Source organism: Melanotaenia boesemani, chromosome 11 (genome assembly GCF_017639745.1).
Source record: "Melanotaenia boesemani isolate fMelBoe1 chromosome 11, fMelBoe1.pri, whole genome shotgun sequence".
NCBI classification, from domain to species: Eukaryota; Metazoa; Chordata; class Actinopteri; order Atheriniformes; family Melanotaeniidae; genus Melanotaenia; species Melanotaenia boesemani.
The window spans coordinates 33473486-33494908 of record NC_055692.1 but is presented as its reverse complement, the minus strand read 5'-3'; the positions used below and the strand labels follow the sequence as shown (position 1 = coordinate 33494908).

The 21423-nt window shown below is 39.9% G+C and overlaps 1 protein-coding gene across 3 annotated transcripts; it reads left to right on the top strand.

Moving 5' to 3' along the window:
* The first annotated feature begins 6835 nt into the window (after nt 1–6835).
* Nucleotides 6836–9952, top strand: si:dkey-90l8.3 (LIM domain transcription factor LMO4-B). 3 transcript variants are annotated; one of them, XM_042000449.1, is made up of 6 exons: nt 6847–6976; nt 7114–7236; nt 7737–7974; nt 8078–8174; nt 8496–8654; nt 8884–9952. In XM_042000449.1, the coding sequence occupies exons 3-6, from the start codon at nt 7760–7762 to the stop codon at nt 8890–8892; spliced, it is 480 nt and encodes a 159-aa protein (XP_041856383.1). In that variant the 5' UTR covers nt 6847–6976; nt 7114–7236; nt 7737–7759; the 3' UTR covers nt 8893–9952. The 3 variants fall into 3 exon arrangements, with proteins under 3 accessions (XP_041856382.1, XP_041856381.1, XP_041856383.1); XM_042000448.1 differs by having other exon boundaries at nt 6836–7236; nt 7732–7974; XM_042000447.1 differs by having other exon boundaries at nt 6837–7236.
* Nucleotides 9953–21423: the final 11471 nt, after the last annotated feature.

Genomic DNA, 21423 nt, shown 5'->3' with positions numbered 1-21423 from the left:
GGTTTTCCCTCTTGTGTTCCCGTGGTTCCTGTTTCTGGCTCATTAGTTCACCTGGTCTAATTACTCATTCACTTCACCTGTTCCTTGTTACTCCTCCTGTGTACATATACCCCATGGTTTTCAGTTTGCTCTTGTCAGATCCTTACATGTGGTTCATTCCCCTCTCGTGTGTGCTTCCCTGTCCTGTGTTTAGAGAATAAAACCTTGTCACCAGCACAGTTCTGCCTCCTGCCTTGACTGCCTGCATTTGGGTCCTCACCTCCGCCCGCTACACGTGACAGATTGTTACTATATTACACTTTTTACATTGTACATTTTTTCTCATCATGCTTTGATTCACTTTTAAGGTTTGTTCTCTTCATATACATGCTTTGTTAAAAGTTCACTACGAGGGTAAGATGACCTTTATCTGGTCCTGCCTCAGACTCTTAGTCAGACTGGTTCTGGTGGAGACACAACTATGTGAGGTTGTTTTGACGCCAGCTCTTGGAGTTGTGTGTCCACCCAAGGTCTTCAGGAAGAAGGATTCTTTCTACAGAAATGTAGAACTATTGTTTTTCCTCTTGCCTCCTCAAAGTCTCTCTCGACTTCATCAAGTCGGGACGACCACTCTCATTACTTGCAAGTAATTCTTTCTTCAATAATTCTCTTGTAAATAAATCTTATATACTTTTACTCGTTCCAGACTCTAGGTAATTTTTCTACAACAGTTCTACTGGGAATAAAATGAGGATTGATGAGATCAGTGTTGCATTTTGTTTTTATTTACATTTTACACAGCATACCAACTTTTGGGGAATTTGGATTGTACCTGCAGAGAATCAAGAGCATCACTGAACAACCTGCTGTTTTTAAATATTCCTGTTTGAAGCATTAAAGCATCTCCCTTTTGGCTTTTTTTGATCAATTAATCATCCATATGAGTAATTTGCTAAGTAATTTCTCATAAAAATAGATATAATTCTGCTAAAACAGAATATCACAGTACAGAAAATCAGTGTAAAACAAGCAAAACAAATCTGAGCCCAGAGTAATGGCCAGTTAAATAGGTCACTTAACATAACTGTTAATATCTTGATATTACGAACAGATTAGATATACAAACTTTAAATGGATCCTGTTTTTAGCTTCTTTTACATTGTCTTTTGCCTACATCTGTGGCTGCTCAGCACCAAACAGCAAACCTCTCATTATGTGACATGTTAGCTGTTTGTTTTCAGCTTGTTTTCAGTAACAGCTTTGAATTTTTACTATCTATAAATCTGTTTTTTTTTTAATAAAAAGTGCACTAACTCTGCATCTGTCTTAGGACAGAACTGAATTCTCTTCCTGTGCAACCAACAGGTGGGAACCAAAGAGCAGACGTGGCATGCCATGTCACCTCGGAGACCTACAACCATCTGCTTTCGCCACTGATGCCTCGGCCGTCTCATCTTTTAGCCCTGCCCCTGATGACGAAGTTTGTCTGCTCTGGCTGTAAATCCTGGGAGATGATCCCTCCAACAAAGTTTTTGCACACCAAAGCTGGTTTCCCATGACAACACTTGCCCGTTCATTTGTTTTTCCTCAATAAACAACACGTGACTTGTAAATTTCTCCTAAAAATTAAGAATAAAATAAAAGAAAAGATGTGACGTGTTATATTATGTAAGGCATTTCATTTTTACTGTTTCAGCAGCTGCAGCCTGAACATGAATCCTTTAAGTTTCTTAAATTAATACAAAAAAAGTAAATGCTACTGAGGCATTGACCTTTAGCAGAGAGAAAACAAAGCTTAATCTCCACGTCACAGTGGGGGGTCAGAAATGTGTGTTTTGGTAGCTCTCAGGGCTGTGAGACTGCAGATTGCTTTATATTGGCTGGGAACCCAAACTGGGAGTTACAGATGTTGTCCAGCCTCGCAGAGAGGTGTGACTTTCTGCATAGCTTTGACAAAGGAACAGGAAATATGTCGGAAATCAACAGGGGCCTCAGAGAGTGTTGAAATTTGTCTCAGTCTGCAACTCTGAAAACAGCAGCGGAAACCCCCACCCCAGCCCACCTGTCATACACGCTAAAGGAGCCCTTTAAACACACACGATGGAAGATAACAACACATGAGCCTGAAATGCTTCTAACTATACTCATCGTTTTCTCCAGCATGTCACAATGTCTTCAGTGGAGGATGACATCTCCACAAAGATAGATAGATAGATAGATAGATAGATAGATAGATAGATAGATAGATAGATAGATAGATAGATAGATAGATAGATAGATAGATAGATAGATAGATAGATAGATAGATAGATAACTTTATCTATCCCCAAGAGAAAATTAAGTTGTCATAGCCGGTATAGTACACAAAATACACAAAAATACACACACACACACACACACACACAAAACACAATAAGAGGAAATATTGAAAATAGAAAAATAGAATAGATACACTTAAGGGCACTTTTGAGATGATAATATAATAATAGTAAAAGTAACAGTGTAATAATAATAGTATATATTGGTAGCAGAAATGGTATATGTTAATAATAATAATAATAATAATAATAATAATAATAATAATAATAATAATAATAATAAAACAAGCAAATATTTAGTTTGGACCCAGTTATGTTGGCAGGTGAAAAGTCAAATAATGACCAAGTCAGAAACTGTAAAATCATCACCTGTCAGGGTTAGCTAATCTGTTAAGGGCTGTATGGTTTAACAAACTGGCTTTACCACTAAAGAAAAACAAAGAAATTTTAGAGACTTGATTTAACCAGAATGATTAGATTTTTTCAGAACTTTGATCAACTTGTTAAATCTGAGCTGTAAGGTTGTAAGAAGGTTGTGGAAAAACTTGATGTGAGAGAAACTAAATGAGATTAACTGAACTTAAATTGCAATTTCAGTTGGAGAATTTACTACAAGCAGGTTTTTCTTGTTTTTATTTTAATTTTAAATGTCATCAAACACACACACACACATATATGTGTGTGTATATGTGTGTCCAGAAGTGGTTTTGTTTTCTATTACCTTTTCTGTTGCGTGCACATAAGATTTCTTAATTTCTTCTCTGCAAATATTGATTTAAAATCCATTTAATGTGTAAAAACTTCTACTTTTGTCCTGGTGCTGCAGAGTGAATTGTGAGTGTTCACTGCCCTTTAGTGGTCAAAGCAAGGAACTGTAACAGTTCATTGTCCTCTTTTATAGAAGTTTCTCTTTCTTCTCATCATCTTATCTTTCATTTATCAGAGTATGAACGTGTGGCTGACGGAGTGTGTGCCACTTTTACTGTAGCCAAAATTTCTGATCAAAAACAATCAACAAAAGACTGGATGGGTGGAGGTGATGGGGTTTACAAGACTTTTTGAATTGTGTTCGAGATTTTAACCTTTGACTCTGGATAATATACGTTACCACTTTACATACATTTATATGACAAATTACAGGAAAGGAAGGTTTGCGGAGGATTACGTTAAACTACTTACTTCCACAAACTTTTTAGCAAGATAAGTTAGCAGATGCTAGCCCCTCAGCGGGCTGGTTTATTTTTTTATTTTATTTTGTTTTTAAATCCTGGTTGGGGTGACATCTGCATGTTGAGCTGAGAAAAGAAATCAGAAAATGGGGTTAAAAGGGCAGATTTGTGCTTATGCACTAATGCTTGTAGGTGAAATGAAAAAGCAACACTTCATCAATGAGAAAGTCTGTGCAGGATTTGAACAAACTGTCAGCAAAACCAGCCTGTTTATGGAGGGTTGCAGAATATCACATGGTTAAGACAAAGAGGAAGACTAGCATAGATGCTCACACCCACAACCGATTTAGACTCAGCAATTAATCCACCATGCATGTCTCTGGACTGTGGGAGGAAGCTGGAGCATGTGGAGAAAGCCCACGCAGGCAGGAGGACGTTCATAAACCTCTCATTACAAAGATGAATTCACATTTTAGTGTTCGGTGGTGTGAAAACCACAAGGACTAACATATAGGAATATCGAAAAAAGAATACATGGAGTCATCTTTAACTATGTTCTCATCAAGTGGGAGAGTACATGTATGGTGTAACAGTACAGACCTGCATGTTTGAACCCTGCATGAGAGAAACCAGCACTTCACTTGTTCTGATACGATGCCGGTGTTACACCAAAATCTGAAACCCATCAGAATCTGTGACCACAGGGGGCGGCGGTGTACATTTTTCCCTATGTACGTCTTAGAAGACGAGGAAAGTCTTAAAAACACATGTATTTAAGTCAGAGTTCATTTAAATGCAGGAACAGTAAAGTCACACATTCTAATGCCGGAAATGGCGACCTCTGTGATCCTGGCTATGTGAGGGTCACATAAAATGTTAAAAGAGTTCAGACTATAAGAGAGGTGACCACCGTTTCTGATGGCCAACAGAATGTGTGGCTTTACTTTACCTGCATTATAATGAACCCAAAGAAATACAGACCGCAAATGCAGCCTTCAACCTAAGAAATTACCCAGAACATCAGACGTATTATTGACGTTCTGACATCAGATGGTGAGTAAGCTCCGCCCTCTGACAGCAGTGTGTAAATGTGTGTTTGCTTCGGTACATCCGATTCCAGATTACATGATTAAAAAGTTTAACGTTTACCACCGTGTAGTGTGTACACTATAATAACTTTATATTTGTGGTGCTGGCTTTGAGTATTGATAGCTTTCAGAAATGGTGACGTAGTCAAAGTAGTTTCATTGCTTTAATCTATCCTGGAAGCACATTTAATGTTGCTTTTTAATTAAATGTGTTATTAACACATAGTACATAAAGTGAAGACATGAGGGTTTGGTGGATTTTTTTTCCTTTTTTTGTGCTCTGTAGCAGTAAATATTTTTTTGGAAAGTCTGTTTATTTCCATTTTACATAAACAGGCTAAAACTTTTTGTAGCCCCTTTTCAGACAGGATGGGTTTTTATATTTATTTATTTCCAAGATTCATTTTTACAACAAATAAATAATCCAGAAAACCCTTATTTCAATACTTATTGTGCTATGTTTGTGTATTGTATGTTTTTCTGACCTTCAGTAAAATAAAAAACATCAAATTTGACATCATATTTAGAAATAATTATTGCATCGAAAGCAACAGCTGACTCAGGCCTTCCTGATCTTTATTATTACCAATGCACGACTCTGTCCCCCTCCTGGATCACTCGTATACAACCTCTGGAAGGAAAAGCCTGAAGGTTTAGGAAGTTTCTCAATGGCACAACCTATGTCCCCATTTAAAAGGGAAATAATCAGAATAGCCTCCATTTTGTGCCTGGTGGACAGCCTTATACATCTTTCCCACAGCAAGGATGGTCCTGTGGAGAAGAGGATTAGCTCTGGACAGAGCTCCCTATGGATGGTGACACATATCGATAATTTCCTGCTTGATCAATCTACACGTGCACTGACAGCTGAAAAGGTGTGTGAGGAAGACAGGGTTCAGTTTAAACATCAGCATCAGGATCAGACACTGGACACAACGCTGCACATGTTCTGGGAATGCTCTGTGATCAGTGATTCTTGGATTCAGGTCATATTGATGCTGTCTGAGTTGTTAGGGTCTATGTTCGGTCTAACCCTAGCCTTTGCTGTCTCTCCTCAGTTTGCATAGATTGTTGTTTGTAGTCTTTGCTGCTGCCAAGAAGGCCATACTGGCATTGTGGTGTAATTCCACTATCTCCTTAATTCATCATTGGATAGCACAGCTTCCTTATAATGTATTGTATTGGCATGGCTCAGTGAAGCCAGAATGATAGGCCTGGTCAAACATAGTTGTCTCCATTAGAGACTAAAGAGGATTTCTCCCACTTGTCACATCCTACACTCTGTAACGTAGAACCTGGGGTGTTCCAGCTTCAGTGGTTAGGTAGACAAGTAAACCATGTATTGTGTATTATATAAAATGTATTATTCATTTTCTCTTCACTCTCCGTCCACTCCTGTCTGGCTTGATAATTAACATGTTTCCATTTGCATATAAAAGATGACCCATTTAAAAAAGACAAAAACAACAACAACAACAACAACAAAATGGTTTTTGTTGTTGATGATGATGATGTGCCACTATATTGTCTTCTTTTTGTGTGTGTTATTGTAAAAAGAAAATGTTAAAAAGACAAATTAACAGGCTTTCCAACAGTATAAGATTTTATAATAATAATAATAATAATAGTAATAACAATAACAATAACAATAACAATAACAATAATAATAATAATAAGTGAGTGAGTATCCAGATAACCGACATTGTGAATAATCCTTATTGCTCTTTTTTGATGTCATGTAGTTATTACCCCATATTAGTATACAGTAGTGGAAGTAAAGTAAGACCATGTTACATATATTTTAAAAAAGTATATGTAAAGTATATATAAAGTATGTAAAATATATGTTACGGAGTGACTTAAAATCAAGAAACAATTTTACTTTGTTTAAAATTGAGATGCATGTTGATACTTTGGTTTGTTCATATTAAATGTTAAACCTTTTATTAAAAAAAATATTTTTATGATTATTGTCCAAGGAAAAGAAAAAAAAATGCCAAGAAACCTTTTTCTTTTCTTTTTCTTTTTTTTTTTTTCTTGTGTGAACTTTAATATTAGACAGAAATTCCAGTTAATGATGGTCTGTTTCCTGTAATGTTTGAAGCATCCAGGTTATCCGGCGGTTCATGTATTAACAGTCGGTAAAAACAGCTTTAAGTGTGTGAATGTGCATATTAATGAGCCACTATAAACTCATAAATCATGTTGACCGAGGACACGCCCCTCTGCTTTTTGATTGGCTGCGGCGCAACTCCCGTCTGCTGCGTCTCTTCTTGGCAATTTAAGCGGCCCTGCTTGCGCAATTTGATGAATAGAGTCGCTGTCAAAATCGCCAAGAGAGGACGGCTTATTCGTGGTTGGACATCTGTGACAGAGAAGACGAGATTAGACGCTGCGTCATGTCTCCTCCACACACTTACTGGTAGTTATTCACCGTCAAAGCTGGATGCCGGAGAGTTTCTTCAGCTGTTTCCCTCTCCTTGCTTCCTTTTCACTTAAAGCAGCGCCGCTCCGCATTTTTCTTTTCTTTTGTTTATTCTTTTATTTTTTTGTGCACAGCCATGGAGACAACATGCCGCGTTTGAGGGCTGTTTTACAACTTTAACTCGAGGATCCTGCGAACATATATTCACAGTTTCACAAAAGTTCTCACGGAAGGAGGAAAAGCTTTGTCTCGACAAGGTAACAGTGTTTCCTCTCCTCCTGTTTCCCGTCCGCGCGCGCATTCCTGAGTACAGCTTTCCCTTAAGCTGGAAGCTCGTGAAATCATGTCCGTTAAGCTTTATAAAGCCAGAATAGTAAACAAGAGGAAAACTACAAGTCGTCTCCAGAAAATCCACCTCATGACATGAAACTGCAGATATTTTGTTGTCAAATCATGAATTAGATCAGTTTAGATTAAAGTTAAAATGCACCAAACAGAATTTTCCTCTTATTGCATGCACTGTTTGTATTATTTTTGGGGGATTATTTATAATTTCAGACCTATCCGTTTGTTTTCTTCAGGTCAACTTAGAAAGTGGAGAAAACTGATTTTCTGTTGCCATATATATTGTTTTAGCTCATATTCACTTCAAATAAAGATATTTCTCACAGTAAATATTCTTTAAATCTGTGTATGAGTAAGTAATGTAGGCTGGGTTTCGCTGTCTCAAACTCTTATGTCTCCCCACTTTGTCCAGGAGCCTGAGGGGGCCACAGCAGCATGGTGAATAGCCAAGTGTCGGGGGTACCGCCAGCCCCCCGGTCGTGTGCAGGATGTGGGGGGAAGATCGCTGATCGCTTTCTGCTCTTCTCCATGGAGCGCTACTGGCACACACGCTGCCTCAAGTGTTCTTGCTGCCAGGCCCAGCTGGGGGACATCGGCACCACCTGCTACAGCAAAGGGGGCATGATTCTGTGTCGCAGTGACTACATCAGGTGAGAGGGGAGGAAGAGGTGGTACAGGTAGGGTGGAGGGATGGATTGAGAGGAAAGCTGGAGGAGATGAGCAATTTGTGTGTTTTTTTTTCTTTGTTTGCAGGTTGTTTGGGCACAGCGGGGCGTGCAGCGCCTGCAGCCAGTCGATCCCAGCTAACGAAATGGTGATGAGGGCACAGGGAAATGTTTACCACCTCAAGGTAAATCTCCATCTTTCACATCTTTGTGCTTCATCTCCCGCTGTTTGCATGACAGACACGTCTGGGATTTAGTTTTGAAAGATGTGTCAGGAGAGACATCGACTGTGATTTTGTCTCATCAAGTCACTTTATTTAGTTTTATGTTTCAGTGTTTTCCCACACAGCTCAGCCAACAACAAATGACTTCACAGACTAAATCAACTCCATTGTGAGGTTAATTTAAGATGATGAAGTACGTTTGTTGGCTCCATTCGCACACATTTGGTAGTTTTAAGATTCCTGAACAGTATTTTAAAAACATTTTTAACCATTTCTTTGCAGTGTTTCAGCTGTGCCACCTGTAGAAACAGACTAATGCCTGGGGATCGCTTCCATTACATCAATGGTACAATCTTCTGTGAACATGACAGGCCTGGTGCTGCCTTGCTCAACAGCCACCTGCCCCCACTTCAGAGCAGCTCCGTGCTGACAGACCAGAAGGTAAATATGCATATTTAGAATAAGTTTAAAATGAATAATTACGTGATAGGAAACCTGTCTGTCCTACACATCATCTTTTACCTGGTTCTAGTGTTTTGTCACGCTCATCAGTTTCTTTTAACCCTAAATTGTTCAAATATGATAAAAGTTTTGTTTATAACAACTGCAAGGCATGTTTTATGTAAATCCAACCCTTTTCCTGGGATCCTCCAACTAATCCCATCCACAGGTGTGCTGAATGGCCGGAGTCACAGTGCGATCCCTCCTCCCTCCCATCCTTCATTCCTCCTCTCCTGCTACCGTCGCTGTTGTCGTCGTAAAGCCTCATCGCCTCACTGCCTTTCTTTCTTCCTTCTTCCGGAGTGGATGGAGATTTTACCCCACAAGGTCCTGTTTCTGTTGTATTCGGTGTTAAAAGTGACTTAAATGTGGACCGCACGGGCAAAAGCCCTCCTTCAGGACTGAACAAAAGCTGGAGGAAAGCAGCATCTTCATGAAAAGGAGAAACAAAGGGTGTCTGTGAGAATGTTTAAAAGACTGCTGTAAAATAACCGCTCACACCACGTTGCATTGTTTCCCCTGAGTTTCTCTCTAAAGAACTCTCGATCTCTCTCTTGTATATGATAATCTGAAGATCACGTGTGGGTGTTAGGCAGGTATATAGGTTTAAAAACCAGGAACAGAAACTTTTGGAGTGCTTATAGGAAACAAGCCGTTATCGTTCATGCACATCCTGTGCAAAGAAGTGAAATGCTCCAGTTGTGGTTTTGCTGTTTTTGTTTTTTTTCCCTTCTATACTGTTTCTTACCAGAAGCCTGTGCAATGTGTTTAAAAACAAACAAACTGTGGGGATAAAAACAAAGAATCCTATTTAAAGAGTTTTCCTGTAACATGTCACGAAGTGACCTGAGGTCATTGCGGTATTACAGTGGCATTGAGCTGCATGGTACCTATCATGGTGGATGTTACTGGCTCTTTCACTCTCTTTGGCCCTGTATGGTGAAAACATGCCTGATTACCCTGAGGAATGGAATTAGGGGGCTTGAGCTCTGACCATTTACAGAAGCAATTAAACATGAGCCCTATATCTGTGCTTCTGGAGCTCCTGGGAGGCTGAACTTGGGGCATATCCTGTGGCTGACTGACTCGATGGCTGGCTGGCTGCCTGCCTCTAATAAAGCCTAATCTGAAAGCAGGCTAATTAAAGGGGAGTGGCCCCTTCTACATCCAGGGCATTTGAAGCAATCTGATGTATTTACTGTTTACCATGTTCCAATTAAAGCTCCCACACAGCCTGGTTTGTTTCTCATCATAGCTCTTTGTTCTTTGCCACACTCTGCAAGCCTTCTGAAAAGTATTTTCTCAAGCTGCATCTAATTCAGTGTGCCTTTTCAATGCTATGAGAAAAACTTTAAAGCCTCGACATACCATCAGAGGTTGGGAATTAATGTTTGTATGCAGGAAGTAGGCGATAGCATCTGTTCTACTTTCACACCTTGCCTAGGAGCGTGGCAGCCATCAAACTTGCACCTTAATGCGCTTAGCTATTTCTAAACGTCCCACTTGTCATGGTCGGTGCTGATACCGCATCAATTATTTATTCCACGTCTGATCAAGAAGCGTCACGCAAATTCATTAACGTATGCAAATGATCACAATTACAATTATCTTCGTATCGTGATGGTGAAGAAATAAAACCTCGGCACATTCCCTGGTCCCACTGCACCACAAGTTACACTTTGCATTCAAACTAATCAAGCCTCATCTGCCTTTTCCTAATTAGCCAGAACGTTTTCAGATGCCAATTAGCAGGTCTCATGAAAAAGCTCTCTGCCACGAGGCGTTTCTTTTATCAGAGCTTCTGCAGGTGTGTGGCTCACCATGTAGCCTGTGTCATAGGAAAGTGTTTATTCCTGCTAATTAATCATATTAACACATGGAGATGAGTGTAATTGCCTAAGCTTCTCCACCTCACACTGTGTGAAGATACAAGAAGATTGCAGGGTATTTTTATATGCATGATAAAAAAGATAAAGATCTTTGAACCGAGATGTTGTCAAGATGTCCTCCATTGAAGCATGCGAAGTCCAGGCGAGTTCTTGGAATGGCCCAGTGTACTGATGTGGTTTATACATCTCTGATAGTCCAGTCTGCTGTGCTACAGACTGATGTAAAGTTGTTTAGCCATGTTTTCATCTTAAAATTATCTCACTGACTTTTCTTAAGCTGTGAACAGCCTTTAATGCTGAATGCTCATTACTTTTTGTGTTTTTGTTAGCTGCATGTCATTGAAACTGCTTTTCAGCTGCTTTTACCATGTTGGCAGGTGTAAATGCTACGCTAATGCAGCATCATGAGTCTAGTTTTCAACCTAATGTAAGATCCATAGATCACTGCTCCCACAAAACTCCAGAAAATTATCAAATCCCGAGAAATATTGCTGTTTACAGCTTTTCCACTTTATATTACTTTGTCGTGTCTTTATGGTACATGATGGAAAAAATTGCTCGTAAAGCAACAAGTTTTCATTAAAATGTTGAGAGCAGGCGGCAGATGAGGTGGCTCGGGCATCTGGTTAGGATGCCTCCTGGACGCCTCCCTGGTGAGGTGTTCCGGGCACATCCCACCGGAAAGAGGCCCCAGGGCAGACCCAGGACACGCTGGATGGACTACATCTCTCGGCTGGCCTGGGAACGCCTCGGGATCCCTTCGGATGAGCTGGTGAATGTGGCCGGGGAGAGGGAAGTCTGGGTTGCCCTGCTTAGGCAGCTGCCCCCGGGACCCGACTCCGGATAAGCGGAAGAAAATGGATGGATGGATGGATGGATGGATGGATGGAGCAGGCGGCAATCATTTCAGTTTTGGGGAAAAATGGATAATTTAGATTTATATATCATTAGAGTCATGATGCTGCATTAGCATAGCATTTACACAAGCCAACAAGGTAAAAGCAGCTAAAACAAGTAGAGAAAAAAGGTATTGATTTCCATCAGTCTACTGTGTGAGGATAGATAAACATTCTGTAAGTATAATAATCTTCATGATTTCCTGGATCCTTGGGGATGGGGGTGTGTGAGTGTTTTATCATGATAAACTGATCCTTTGTGACCTTTGACACTACAGATGTTGCCTTTGTAATCACAGAGCATTTCGTGACGTTCAGCTGGCTTCTGTGCAGAGATATGTGGCCGACACACAAGAGTTTTGGTCCGGTATCTTACTGATGAAGTTTGACTTTCTGTCAGTTCGGCTCTGATGCCAATCATTACTCATGCTCTATATCAGGGCTACTCAATCCGGTGTTACGAGGGACGCAATCCAGCAGGTTTTTGGTATATTCCTTTTTGTCAACACACCTGACTCAAATTAAATGGATTTAACAGCCTGTCCAGTTCTGCACAACAACTCATTAATTTGAGTCAGGTGTGTTGGAGCAGGGATACATGGAAAACCTGGTGGCTTCCGGCCCTCGTCGGACCAAATTGAGTAGCCCTGCTCTATATATTCCAAACAAACCAGAAATGTAAACTACATTAATTGCTCAGAAAAAGGCTTACATTTAAAACAACCTTTGTTAAGTGAAATATATGCTGTTGAAACAGTTTGCTTATATAAAAACTTTAAATTAAATGTTATTTTTGAGTTAAGTATTGTATCATAGCTTGGATCCTGCAGTTTGGAAATGTGGTTGTGGAAATAAAGACTTCCACATTAACTGTAATGATAAGCAAACCAGCTGAAAGCAAGGTATGGTATGGTGAGTTTTCTGGGTTTTTCCCCCCTCCTGATGAATGTTGATAGACAGGTCTTGTCCACCCTGAGGCACTGAGCTCAGCATAAGTATGTTTGCTGTAAAACTACCATCTGGTTGTCACCATTTTTTAAAATCCTGGCATGTAAATTCAATTTTAGTGTGCTGATAGATGTTAGCCGTGCTGACAATCTGTCTGAAAGCTGCTTTTTATGGTAGCTTTCAGGCCCACAGCTTAAGATGAACGTGGAAAATCAGCCACAGCAACTTCCGACACACACCCAATTTGTCACAAGGATAGTTTGTTAAAGAACAAGTTCTTCTTTCGTCTTTGAACTCGTTCTGGGCCACATTGCTGTGCTGCATACCCCAAATTGTATGGGTGTGAAACATGAGACAGTGCTGGAACATGAAGGAAGCGAGGCATGTTGCAGCCATAATTCACTGCATTCAGAAGGGGAGAAGAGAAGCATGATGACAAAGGGAGCGACTTTACAACTCAGAGCCTCATTCAGGAATGTCAGGGAGGGGAGAGGGAGAAAAGTTCTCCTGGCCAATCAGAACGCTTTGAATAATTAAAGTGATCGGCTTAATTAGCTCAATTACGTTAATTTGACCACGGAACATGGCCATATGGTGAAAGGAAACAAAAGAGGGGGGAACTAATTAAAAGTAAAATAATGAGGATTTTAATTAACTGGCTCCCCAGACAGCAGAGCGCAGGGATCAGGAGCCTGCTACCATAATTAAAGTGCTGTAACGCTGGCAACATCTCTCCTCTCTTTCTTATATCTGTGAGGGCTCTATCCATCTAATTAAATCTGTAAATAAATTAGCAACATTGAGGGTTCCTGCTTGACTTAACACCGCCTGCAATCCCCCCACCTTCCCAATAACATGCTCACCTTATTTTCAGCACACAACACCACACATACGTATGTTAGGAAAGGTTGAGCTAAGGTCTGTCATTAACGAAGAGATGTGGGTAGAAGATGGTGTATGTGTGTGTTCCAGTCATGTTTGTGCAGGCAGATGCTAGTATTTTCCCCCTTTCAGATCTTTTTTGAAGGTCTATCTGCTGGGAATGCGAACAGAGATCACAGGATGCAAAAGTAGAAGAGATGTCGGCATAATCCAATATGTACCATCTGGGTTATTCTCTGCCCTGAATACATTGCACTTATGTGTTTTCCTGCTGTCCTGTTAGCCACACCTCTTGCTGCCATTTGTTCAACCTGTTCTGGGCCTCTGGAGTTTTTACTTTCTCCACCACACACACAAACCCCAGTTAACCAGCAACAACAGCCCCCTGTCCTCTGCAGAGGCAGGAGCTTTTTCATTAAAAATGCATTCAGATTGACAAGAAACTTTTTGCACATTAAATTAACAAGCACTTAGAGTTCTGAGCAAACTGTTACACCACCAGCTCTGAGCAAATGAGGAGCAAGCGAGCGTTTGACTGTCGTTACCCACGGCCATCACTGATTGAGAAACACACAGATAAATAAATCTAAGTCAACGAATTTGACTCCCTTTTATATTTATTTTTTTTAACTTCTGCAGTCCAAACTATGCTGCTCTATGAAGTCAGAAAAAGTGAAGGTGAATTAAAAAGGTTTTATTTTAAGGGTGTACAGCAGAAATTAGGAGCAGAAAAAAGCCCAGTCTGGCTACAGAATCCCAGTACCACACATTTCTTTTTGGTCCTCTGTTTCTGTCTTTGGTTTAATTTCTAAAAGTGACAGTAATACTGTTTATTCGTTTGTAAAGTCTTATGTTTGAGCCTTGTGGAGAAGGTTAGACAAAAAATAATTTTAAAAAATCACTACATGGTCTGTACTTATATAGCGCTTTTATCCAAAGCGCTTTACATGTATGTCACATTCACCCATTCACACACTGATGGCGGAAGCTGCCATGCAAGGCAACCACAAACCATCAGGAGCACTTTGGGGTTTGGTGTCTTGCTCAGGGACACTTCGACATGAGCTCGACCGGGGTCAAGATCGAACCGGCAACCCTTGGGCTACAGGATGACCACTCTACCCACTGAGCCATGCCGCCCCTAAACCACTAGCTGTTTCCCAATTCAGGGTCTGCACTTCGAAGTCCGCTTAACGTTCGTGAAATGGGACAGCATACCTAGCCAAAAAGAATTTCCCATAGCAGCCTTGTAGAAGGTTGAATCACTTGAACCTCTGAAAATGACTGTTTGCATATCATAGGACACTTAAGTGAATGTTAACACCAACCGAGTAATAATGGAAAAAACAGAAACCATAAAACAAAAAAAACTGTCTGACGCTCTGTAGTTTTCCAGCTGGTAGACACTTCATTAACCCCTTAAAAACCCATGAATATCAAATTTTACAGAATTTTAATGCCGCTGTTTAACAAACATGTTTTTAATGTGGTTAGTTTTGTCACGTTTCTACTAAAAAAGAACAACAACAACAGACGTAGGCTACTCTTTTGAGCTTCGTTGCTCATTCAACGCAATCTTGTTAATGAACTCTGGGAGAAAAGAGGTCGTGAATGATGCATCGCCAGCAGCCTTCGTTTGAGGCCAAACTTGAGATTTATAGGGTGGATTCGGAGGCTCCTTCCTAATGGGACAGTGCTTGGCACACCACAATGACATATGTAGCCGACGAATCTTCACTTCGAAGTGTGCAGACGCTGAATTGGGACACAGCTACTGAGATATTTTAAGCTAGCTAAGTATGAATTCAGCTAGCCTTCAGCTAGCCTTCAACTGCGTGCTGCCATTTTAAGTTGTTTGGAATTACAAACTGAATAACCAAAATACCTTCATCACTGGATATTTTTCACAAATGATAAACTTATAAAGAGGAAAGTCTCAAGTTTTGACTTAAACTTTGCGTTCTGCTTTGTAGGAGCAATTTTTATGTTTTCTCCTGTTCCCTACACTCGCATGAGGAGTCCCATGTAAATGGGGCTGAATAATTTGTCTGGCGGCTATATGGTGTGTATGTATGAATCCAAATTCTAGATGAAGGTGTGTGTATTCAGCCCACAGCAGATGAACTGTTCATACTGCAGTTGTTTAATTTGATTGTTTATGTAGCTACTGGGGACACAGTGATTTTTATCACTACAGAGAAAACGTTGTGTTACATTAAAAAATTACATTACAAATTAATGAAAATGAAATGCTATTTAATATGAAATTATCATATAAAAAATAAATAAATAAATAAAGTGACTTGTAAAAATATATCATGACCCTATCTGTCAAAATGACAGATAATGAAAAAGTCAGCTCTGGGTTAGAGCAATATTTTATTTTTGCTGATTAAATCTTGTTTTATAATGGTGTTACGAAACACCGGAAAAATTAAAGAACACAACTGTAGCATGACTGCCATTCTCCTCCTTTGTTTCTTTCTGTTTTGAGTCATGATTTGGGTATAAATCAAGGAGGGGTTGTGACGGCGTCATGCTATTACATCACTATCTGGCTGATACTCCGGTTCTTGGGTAGGTTATGGTTGGCTGTGGGAACGCAACGAGATTACAGTTTGCAAACCATATCCCAAACCGGCCCGGCCCACCCGTTGGTGGGTCAGAAGCGTTTGGTAATCCTTATTTACATCTCTGTGATAGCAGCTTTAATTCAGAAAAGTTTGAGGAGCTTTTAAAACAATATGTGCTTCCATCGGGGGTGTGACTGTGGCTGAATGAAGCAGAGAGTGTTTCTTGTCAGGATGGGGAATTTTCTGATCTATGAAGTCAACTAGTCATCAATAATGAAATGAAAAAAAAAGACTATCACATGGAATTGTACAATGTGTGTGTTCCATACACATGTTTTTTACTTTCTTATATTTTTAACATTCTGTGGGCTCTCGTGTGTTTTATCAGGTAGATGAAAAAATGGGTATGGGAGATATTGGAAAACTGGTCTAGCTACATTTATGGGGCGGCTGCCATGAGCTCAACACCACACCCACAAGCGTGTTCAGCAACAACAAAACCAATTATTTTCCTTGTCTGTCTGTCTGGTCTTTTTGCTCCTGAATCATCATTTCTGTAAGGGTTTACTAACCGTGCTGCTCTGGTCTGTTGCCTCCATTATGTGTGAAAACCCCAGCAGAAACACTGGTAAACTTTCTGCCTCCAAACCGAGGTCTGATGGCAGAGGCGAGGTGACTACTTCTGGGCTGAAGCAGCAGCTAGCTTCTGGGATTAACTCCCTTCACATTACTGCAGTAATGCTGCAGACTCTGCTGTAACTGAAGGAGCTTTGTGGTGTTTATTGCTTGTAGCAAAAACATTTACCACCAGACAGGCAGTTTCTCAAAGCTAACTTTCTCTGCTCCGTCGTCCCCCTACTCCAGTGTTTCTCAATCCAGGTCCTCGGGACCCCCTACCCTGCATGTCTTTGACATGTTCCTACTCCAACACACATGATTCATATTAATGAACTTCCTCATCAAGGTCTTTGAAGCCTGTTAACGAGCCATTCATTTAATCCTGGTTTGTTAGCGTAGGGTTACATGCAGGAGAGGGGGTCCTGAAGACCTGGATTGAGAAACACTGCCCTACTCTGATTCAGACCTGTACGTCTCTCTCTCTCTCTCTCTCTCTCTCTCCCCCTCTGTCTCTCTCTCCAGCTGAACCACTTTTAAAGAGGCCATGCTGTTCTTTTAACACAGCGATGTAAACAGCATCATGTTTCTGCGCATTGACACATTACTCCTCCAAACTAAAAGTCGACTTTTAAAAACAGCCGTCAACTTTGTGCACCATTTCAACTAGTGATGGGATGTTCAGCTCTTTTCAGAGAGCCGGCTCTTTTGGCTCGGCTCCCAATGAAGAGCCGGCTCTTTTGGCTTTTGAACGGCTTTTAATTTAGCATCTATTTTTAGCCCATAATTTACCGTAACTTCTCAAAAATGAATGAATTATGTTTTGAAAACCATTTTGTGTTCAGCATTTTAATGAGAAGCCTTTTATTTGCCTCCTTTTGTGCATTTATTCTGATACAAAACCACTTTTGTTACTTACTTTTGTTTACTATGTCAACAAAAGTCTTATATTGCACAAATGAACAAAAAACAGCAAACATATCCACAAACAGAACAAGAATCAAACTCAAGAAAGAGGCAATAATGTCCTCAGTGTAGGTAGGCATTCAGAAAAATAAGATGCCTCAGAAACGCCCCCTCCCTCTCTCTCACATGTCCTCACATATGATTGGCTGTCTGGGCCAATCCAAACAAAACAGTGCCATGGGCAGAGCTGGGGCTGAGCACTGAAAACTAAGCATGCAGCAAAAGGAAATAAATAAAAAAAAAAAAAAAACTGGGAGCCAAATCTTCTGATTCACTACCAAGCATCCGCTCTCAGAGCCGGCTCTTTCACACGTGGCACATCACTAGTTTCAACTAATCGATTAGTTGTGCACATCCCTCGTTTCAAGTTCATGCATATTAAGATGCTGTATCATTTGTGTTGTTCTTTAAGTTAAGCTCACGTTACCTTGCAGAAATGTGGCAAGGCTAGTTAAAGCTAATATTCATTATGGGAATAATTTGGCTATAAATGCTGTACTCTGTTACTTGTCTGAGCTGCAAGGGCATTATTTTTCTTATTTCTAATTCATTTTTATTGCACTTAACATGCTAAATCTGAAAACTTCTTTTGCTGATACTTAATAACAACAATGACCATCCCTGCAGCTTGAGATGGTGCAGCTGCAGGATCTAAATCAGCGGGGGGAAAAAGTAAGCTACAGTGGTATAAACTAAGCATAATAACATTAAAATATATTCCTTTGTAATTGTCTGCACTGAGCATATCAATCTTTCATACCAGCAAATTAAAAAGGCTGCACAACAATCTGAGCAGACATTTCCAGCAGCAACTAAGCTAGTTAAACATACTAAAGTCTTGCATCAATTCCAGTCTTTGTAAAGTGAAACCCGAGGGGGACTTTAAACCACAGAAAATGAGCAGCAGCTTCAAGTCAACAACAAAGTTGTTTGTAAAGTGATTGAAACGTCAGTTTGTTCCTGATCTGATTGGTGTTCTCTGCTGCATTTGAATAGTTTTTATCTAAAAAGTCCAAATCTGCATCTATATCTTTTAAGCTTAAATTTTTAAACTTGATCCTGTTTAGATTTTATCCAATGTTTTTTCTTTATCCTTTCTCTTTTGTTTTTAATTTTAAATTATGCTTCTTATTTTCTGTAAAGCACTATGAATCGCCTTGTCGTTGAATTGTGATATACAAATAAACTAGTCTGGCATTGGAGTTCTGCTGAATTTCTTCGTCCTTGTTCTAAACGGACATTTATCCTCTTAGACTAAGCACTGGGAGCAAGGGAATTTATGCAATTTTCGGTCTATATCATGCAGAAGAAAGGAAACATAATGTTTAGGTGTAATATTGCAGAGAAAAAAGAAACAAAAGCTTCCATCATCTTTGGGTTGTGAACTGAAAAGTTCTGGTAAAACATACCATATTTATCTAATTATATTATGAACCGTTCCTGTTTTTTTTTTTTGTTTTTTTTTTATTTGTTGTTTCTGTTCTCTTTTTAAATTCTTAAATATGTTTAAATGTTTTGGTGATGATTGTGTGGTGGTAAGCACCATGGCCTCACAGCCAGAAGGTCGCTGGTTCAAGCCTTGGCTGCAGACAGGTTTGAACAGTGGCATTCCTGTGTGGAGTTTGCATGTTCTCCCCTTGTATGCATGAGTTCTCTCCAGGTACTCCAGCTTCCTCCACCGCCCAACAACATTCCTGTCACTCTAAATTCTCCCTAATGGGCTCGACACATGGGAGGGGACCAGCAACAGGTGAAACTCATCGCCAACCCAGGTGAAACTGAACACACGGGATGTGACAAACATGGCTGCTGTTTGTTGCACATTGCACTCACGCATCACTTCCTCCAAGAAATTTGATTGGTTATGACATTAGAGGGAAGTTTTACATTTTCAAAGCCTTTTGTGACAGACAAGGCATCAAGGACGAAGAGTCTTGCTGTTGACTCTACTGTGCAAAGAAAAGGACAACCCTGGGTTCATCCTATTTTACAAACTAGGAAACAGCATGGTGAATGTCATCATTTGATGGCGGACCTCAAGGCTGATTCAGATAGATTCAGAACCTGCATTCGGACGAATTCACCCTGGAGCAACGCAGCTGCCTTTCAATTTACATCTCTATAATCTTGGTGTGAAGTATGGGAAAGTCTGGGAAAGTAAGACACAGCTAGAAAGATCTGCTCCTCCATGTTGAAAGTGTTTGCGCTGACTGCTCTGTATCTCCTGCTCTCAGCCCATTGGTCAGTCAATGAAGCTCTTCACTGATTGGTTGTAATGCCATGCGACGTCGTCTCCCGTGTGTCGAGCCCATAAGAGTGAGTGTGAGCGTGAATAGTTGTTTGTCTCTCTATGTTGGCCCTGCGATGGACTGGCAACTGATTGTGTCTGATGTGTGTCTGATCTGTTGTGGTAATGCTCTTGTTTGCATGAGCGCCTCTAGCATTCAAGTCAATATTGCAACTTGCGCACACAAAACGTAACCTCACATCAATGTGAGCGGCCTTTGTGCCAAACGAGCGTTAGATATGCGTGGCAACCATGAGAACATGAACACGTTACTAAAAACAAGCATATCCCAGCCCTAATATGAAAGCTAATGTTAGCAACAAGCTTAGAGCAACCGCAGCATAAACATTAGCTTTACTTTTGTACAAAAATAATGTTATCGCCAGAAGAAGAACAAGAGATTTACTAAACAGTTTCCATAAACTGCTGACAAATGCACATTAAACGGGGATCAGACCCAGTATAAACAATGTGGTTTTACTGGGTCTGTTTATTAGAAAAGTACAGCTGTTACTGATTTAGGAATGTAAGGAATAATTATTGGGCCTGCAAGTACTGGGTCCTAATTAATTAAAATATTGAGTCTTTTTTAGTCAATTTATAAAGTTTAAAGTTAATATTTTCTGTATTCATCTCGCATCCTCATCTCACAAAGAGCTTGAAGTAACTGTATGAGATGAGTACAGAAATGAATATTTTCTGTACTCATCTGACAGTTATTTCAAGCTCAATTAATATTAAGATTTTTCTGATGCAGTAGCACAGAGATCACCACCTGTGGACCTTTTGAGACATTGTCCTGATTTTACATGTTTTCCTGCTGCAATGTACCTGAGCCAAATTATTAATGGATCGTTAAGAGGCTCGTGCAGAACTTAACAACAAGCTGTCATATGGATCAGATGTGTTGTCTAAACGTTTAAAACCTGGAGGACAGGTGGTGAAAGTGCAGCATATTGGCCCTGCTCTATACATTCAGGAAGAAAACTTAACTACAGTATTAGTATTTTAAATTTCTTTGTGAGTCCAGATGGATTTTGGTTCACAATAAACACTCTTTGATAATTAAAAAACATATTTACTAATCTGACTAAATTTCTATGTTCATCTGCAGTAAATCCGAATTCAGTAAAGCAAAGAAATCATCCAGAGGAGAGGGGCAGAACATTTGTCAGTTTAAGTCCAGTCTAAAGATCAGCGCTGTTCCTAAAAGCTGGTAGATAAAGGGGGTGTACGGATTTCAAATTCCTTTCGTATTATAATGCAGACCAGACAACAGGTGTTGCATTGCATATTACTCATTAAAACTAAAAGTGACTTGCGATTTGAGTTGGACTTGAACCATAAGACTTGGCTTGGACTTGAGGTCAAAGACTTGAGACATGACTTGGACCTGCAAAAAAGGATTTGTGAGCATCTCTGTTAATTGGCTACAATGAATTTTGTAAAGAAATTATGGCCGTAAATCTGCCTGAGCCATCTCTACCACTTTGTTTGGCTATGTAATAGCAAAGGTAAGTGTTAATTATCCCGTTACTATTTCAAGGTTTCTTCATTCAACTGTTTTTACTACATTGTTAAGTGATAGCTCATTTTTTTTAATTGCTTCATATTATTATTGTTCCCAAGAAATGAAAAAATGCAAAGAAAAAT

What these genes read in the sequence shown, in the direction of transcription:
- si:dkey-90l8.3 (XM_042000448.1), top strand. Translation starts at nt 7,760, where the DNA reads ATGGTGAATAGCCAAGTGTCGGGGGTACCGCCAGCCCCCCGGTCGTGT. An exon ending in TGTCGCAGTGACTACATCAG is followed by an intron (nt 7,975 to 8,077) that starts GTGAGAGGGGAG and finishes CTTTGTTTGCAG; the next exon opens with GTTGTTTGGGCACAGCGGGG. An exon ending in GAAATGTTTACCACCTCAAG is followed by an intron (nt 8,175 to 8,495) that starts GTAAATCTCCAT and finishes ATTTCTTTGCAG; the next exon opens with TGTTTCAGCTGTGCCACCTG.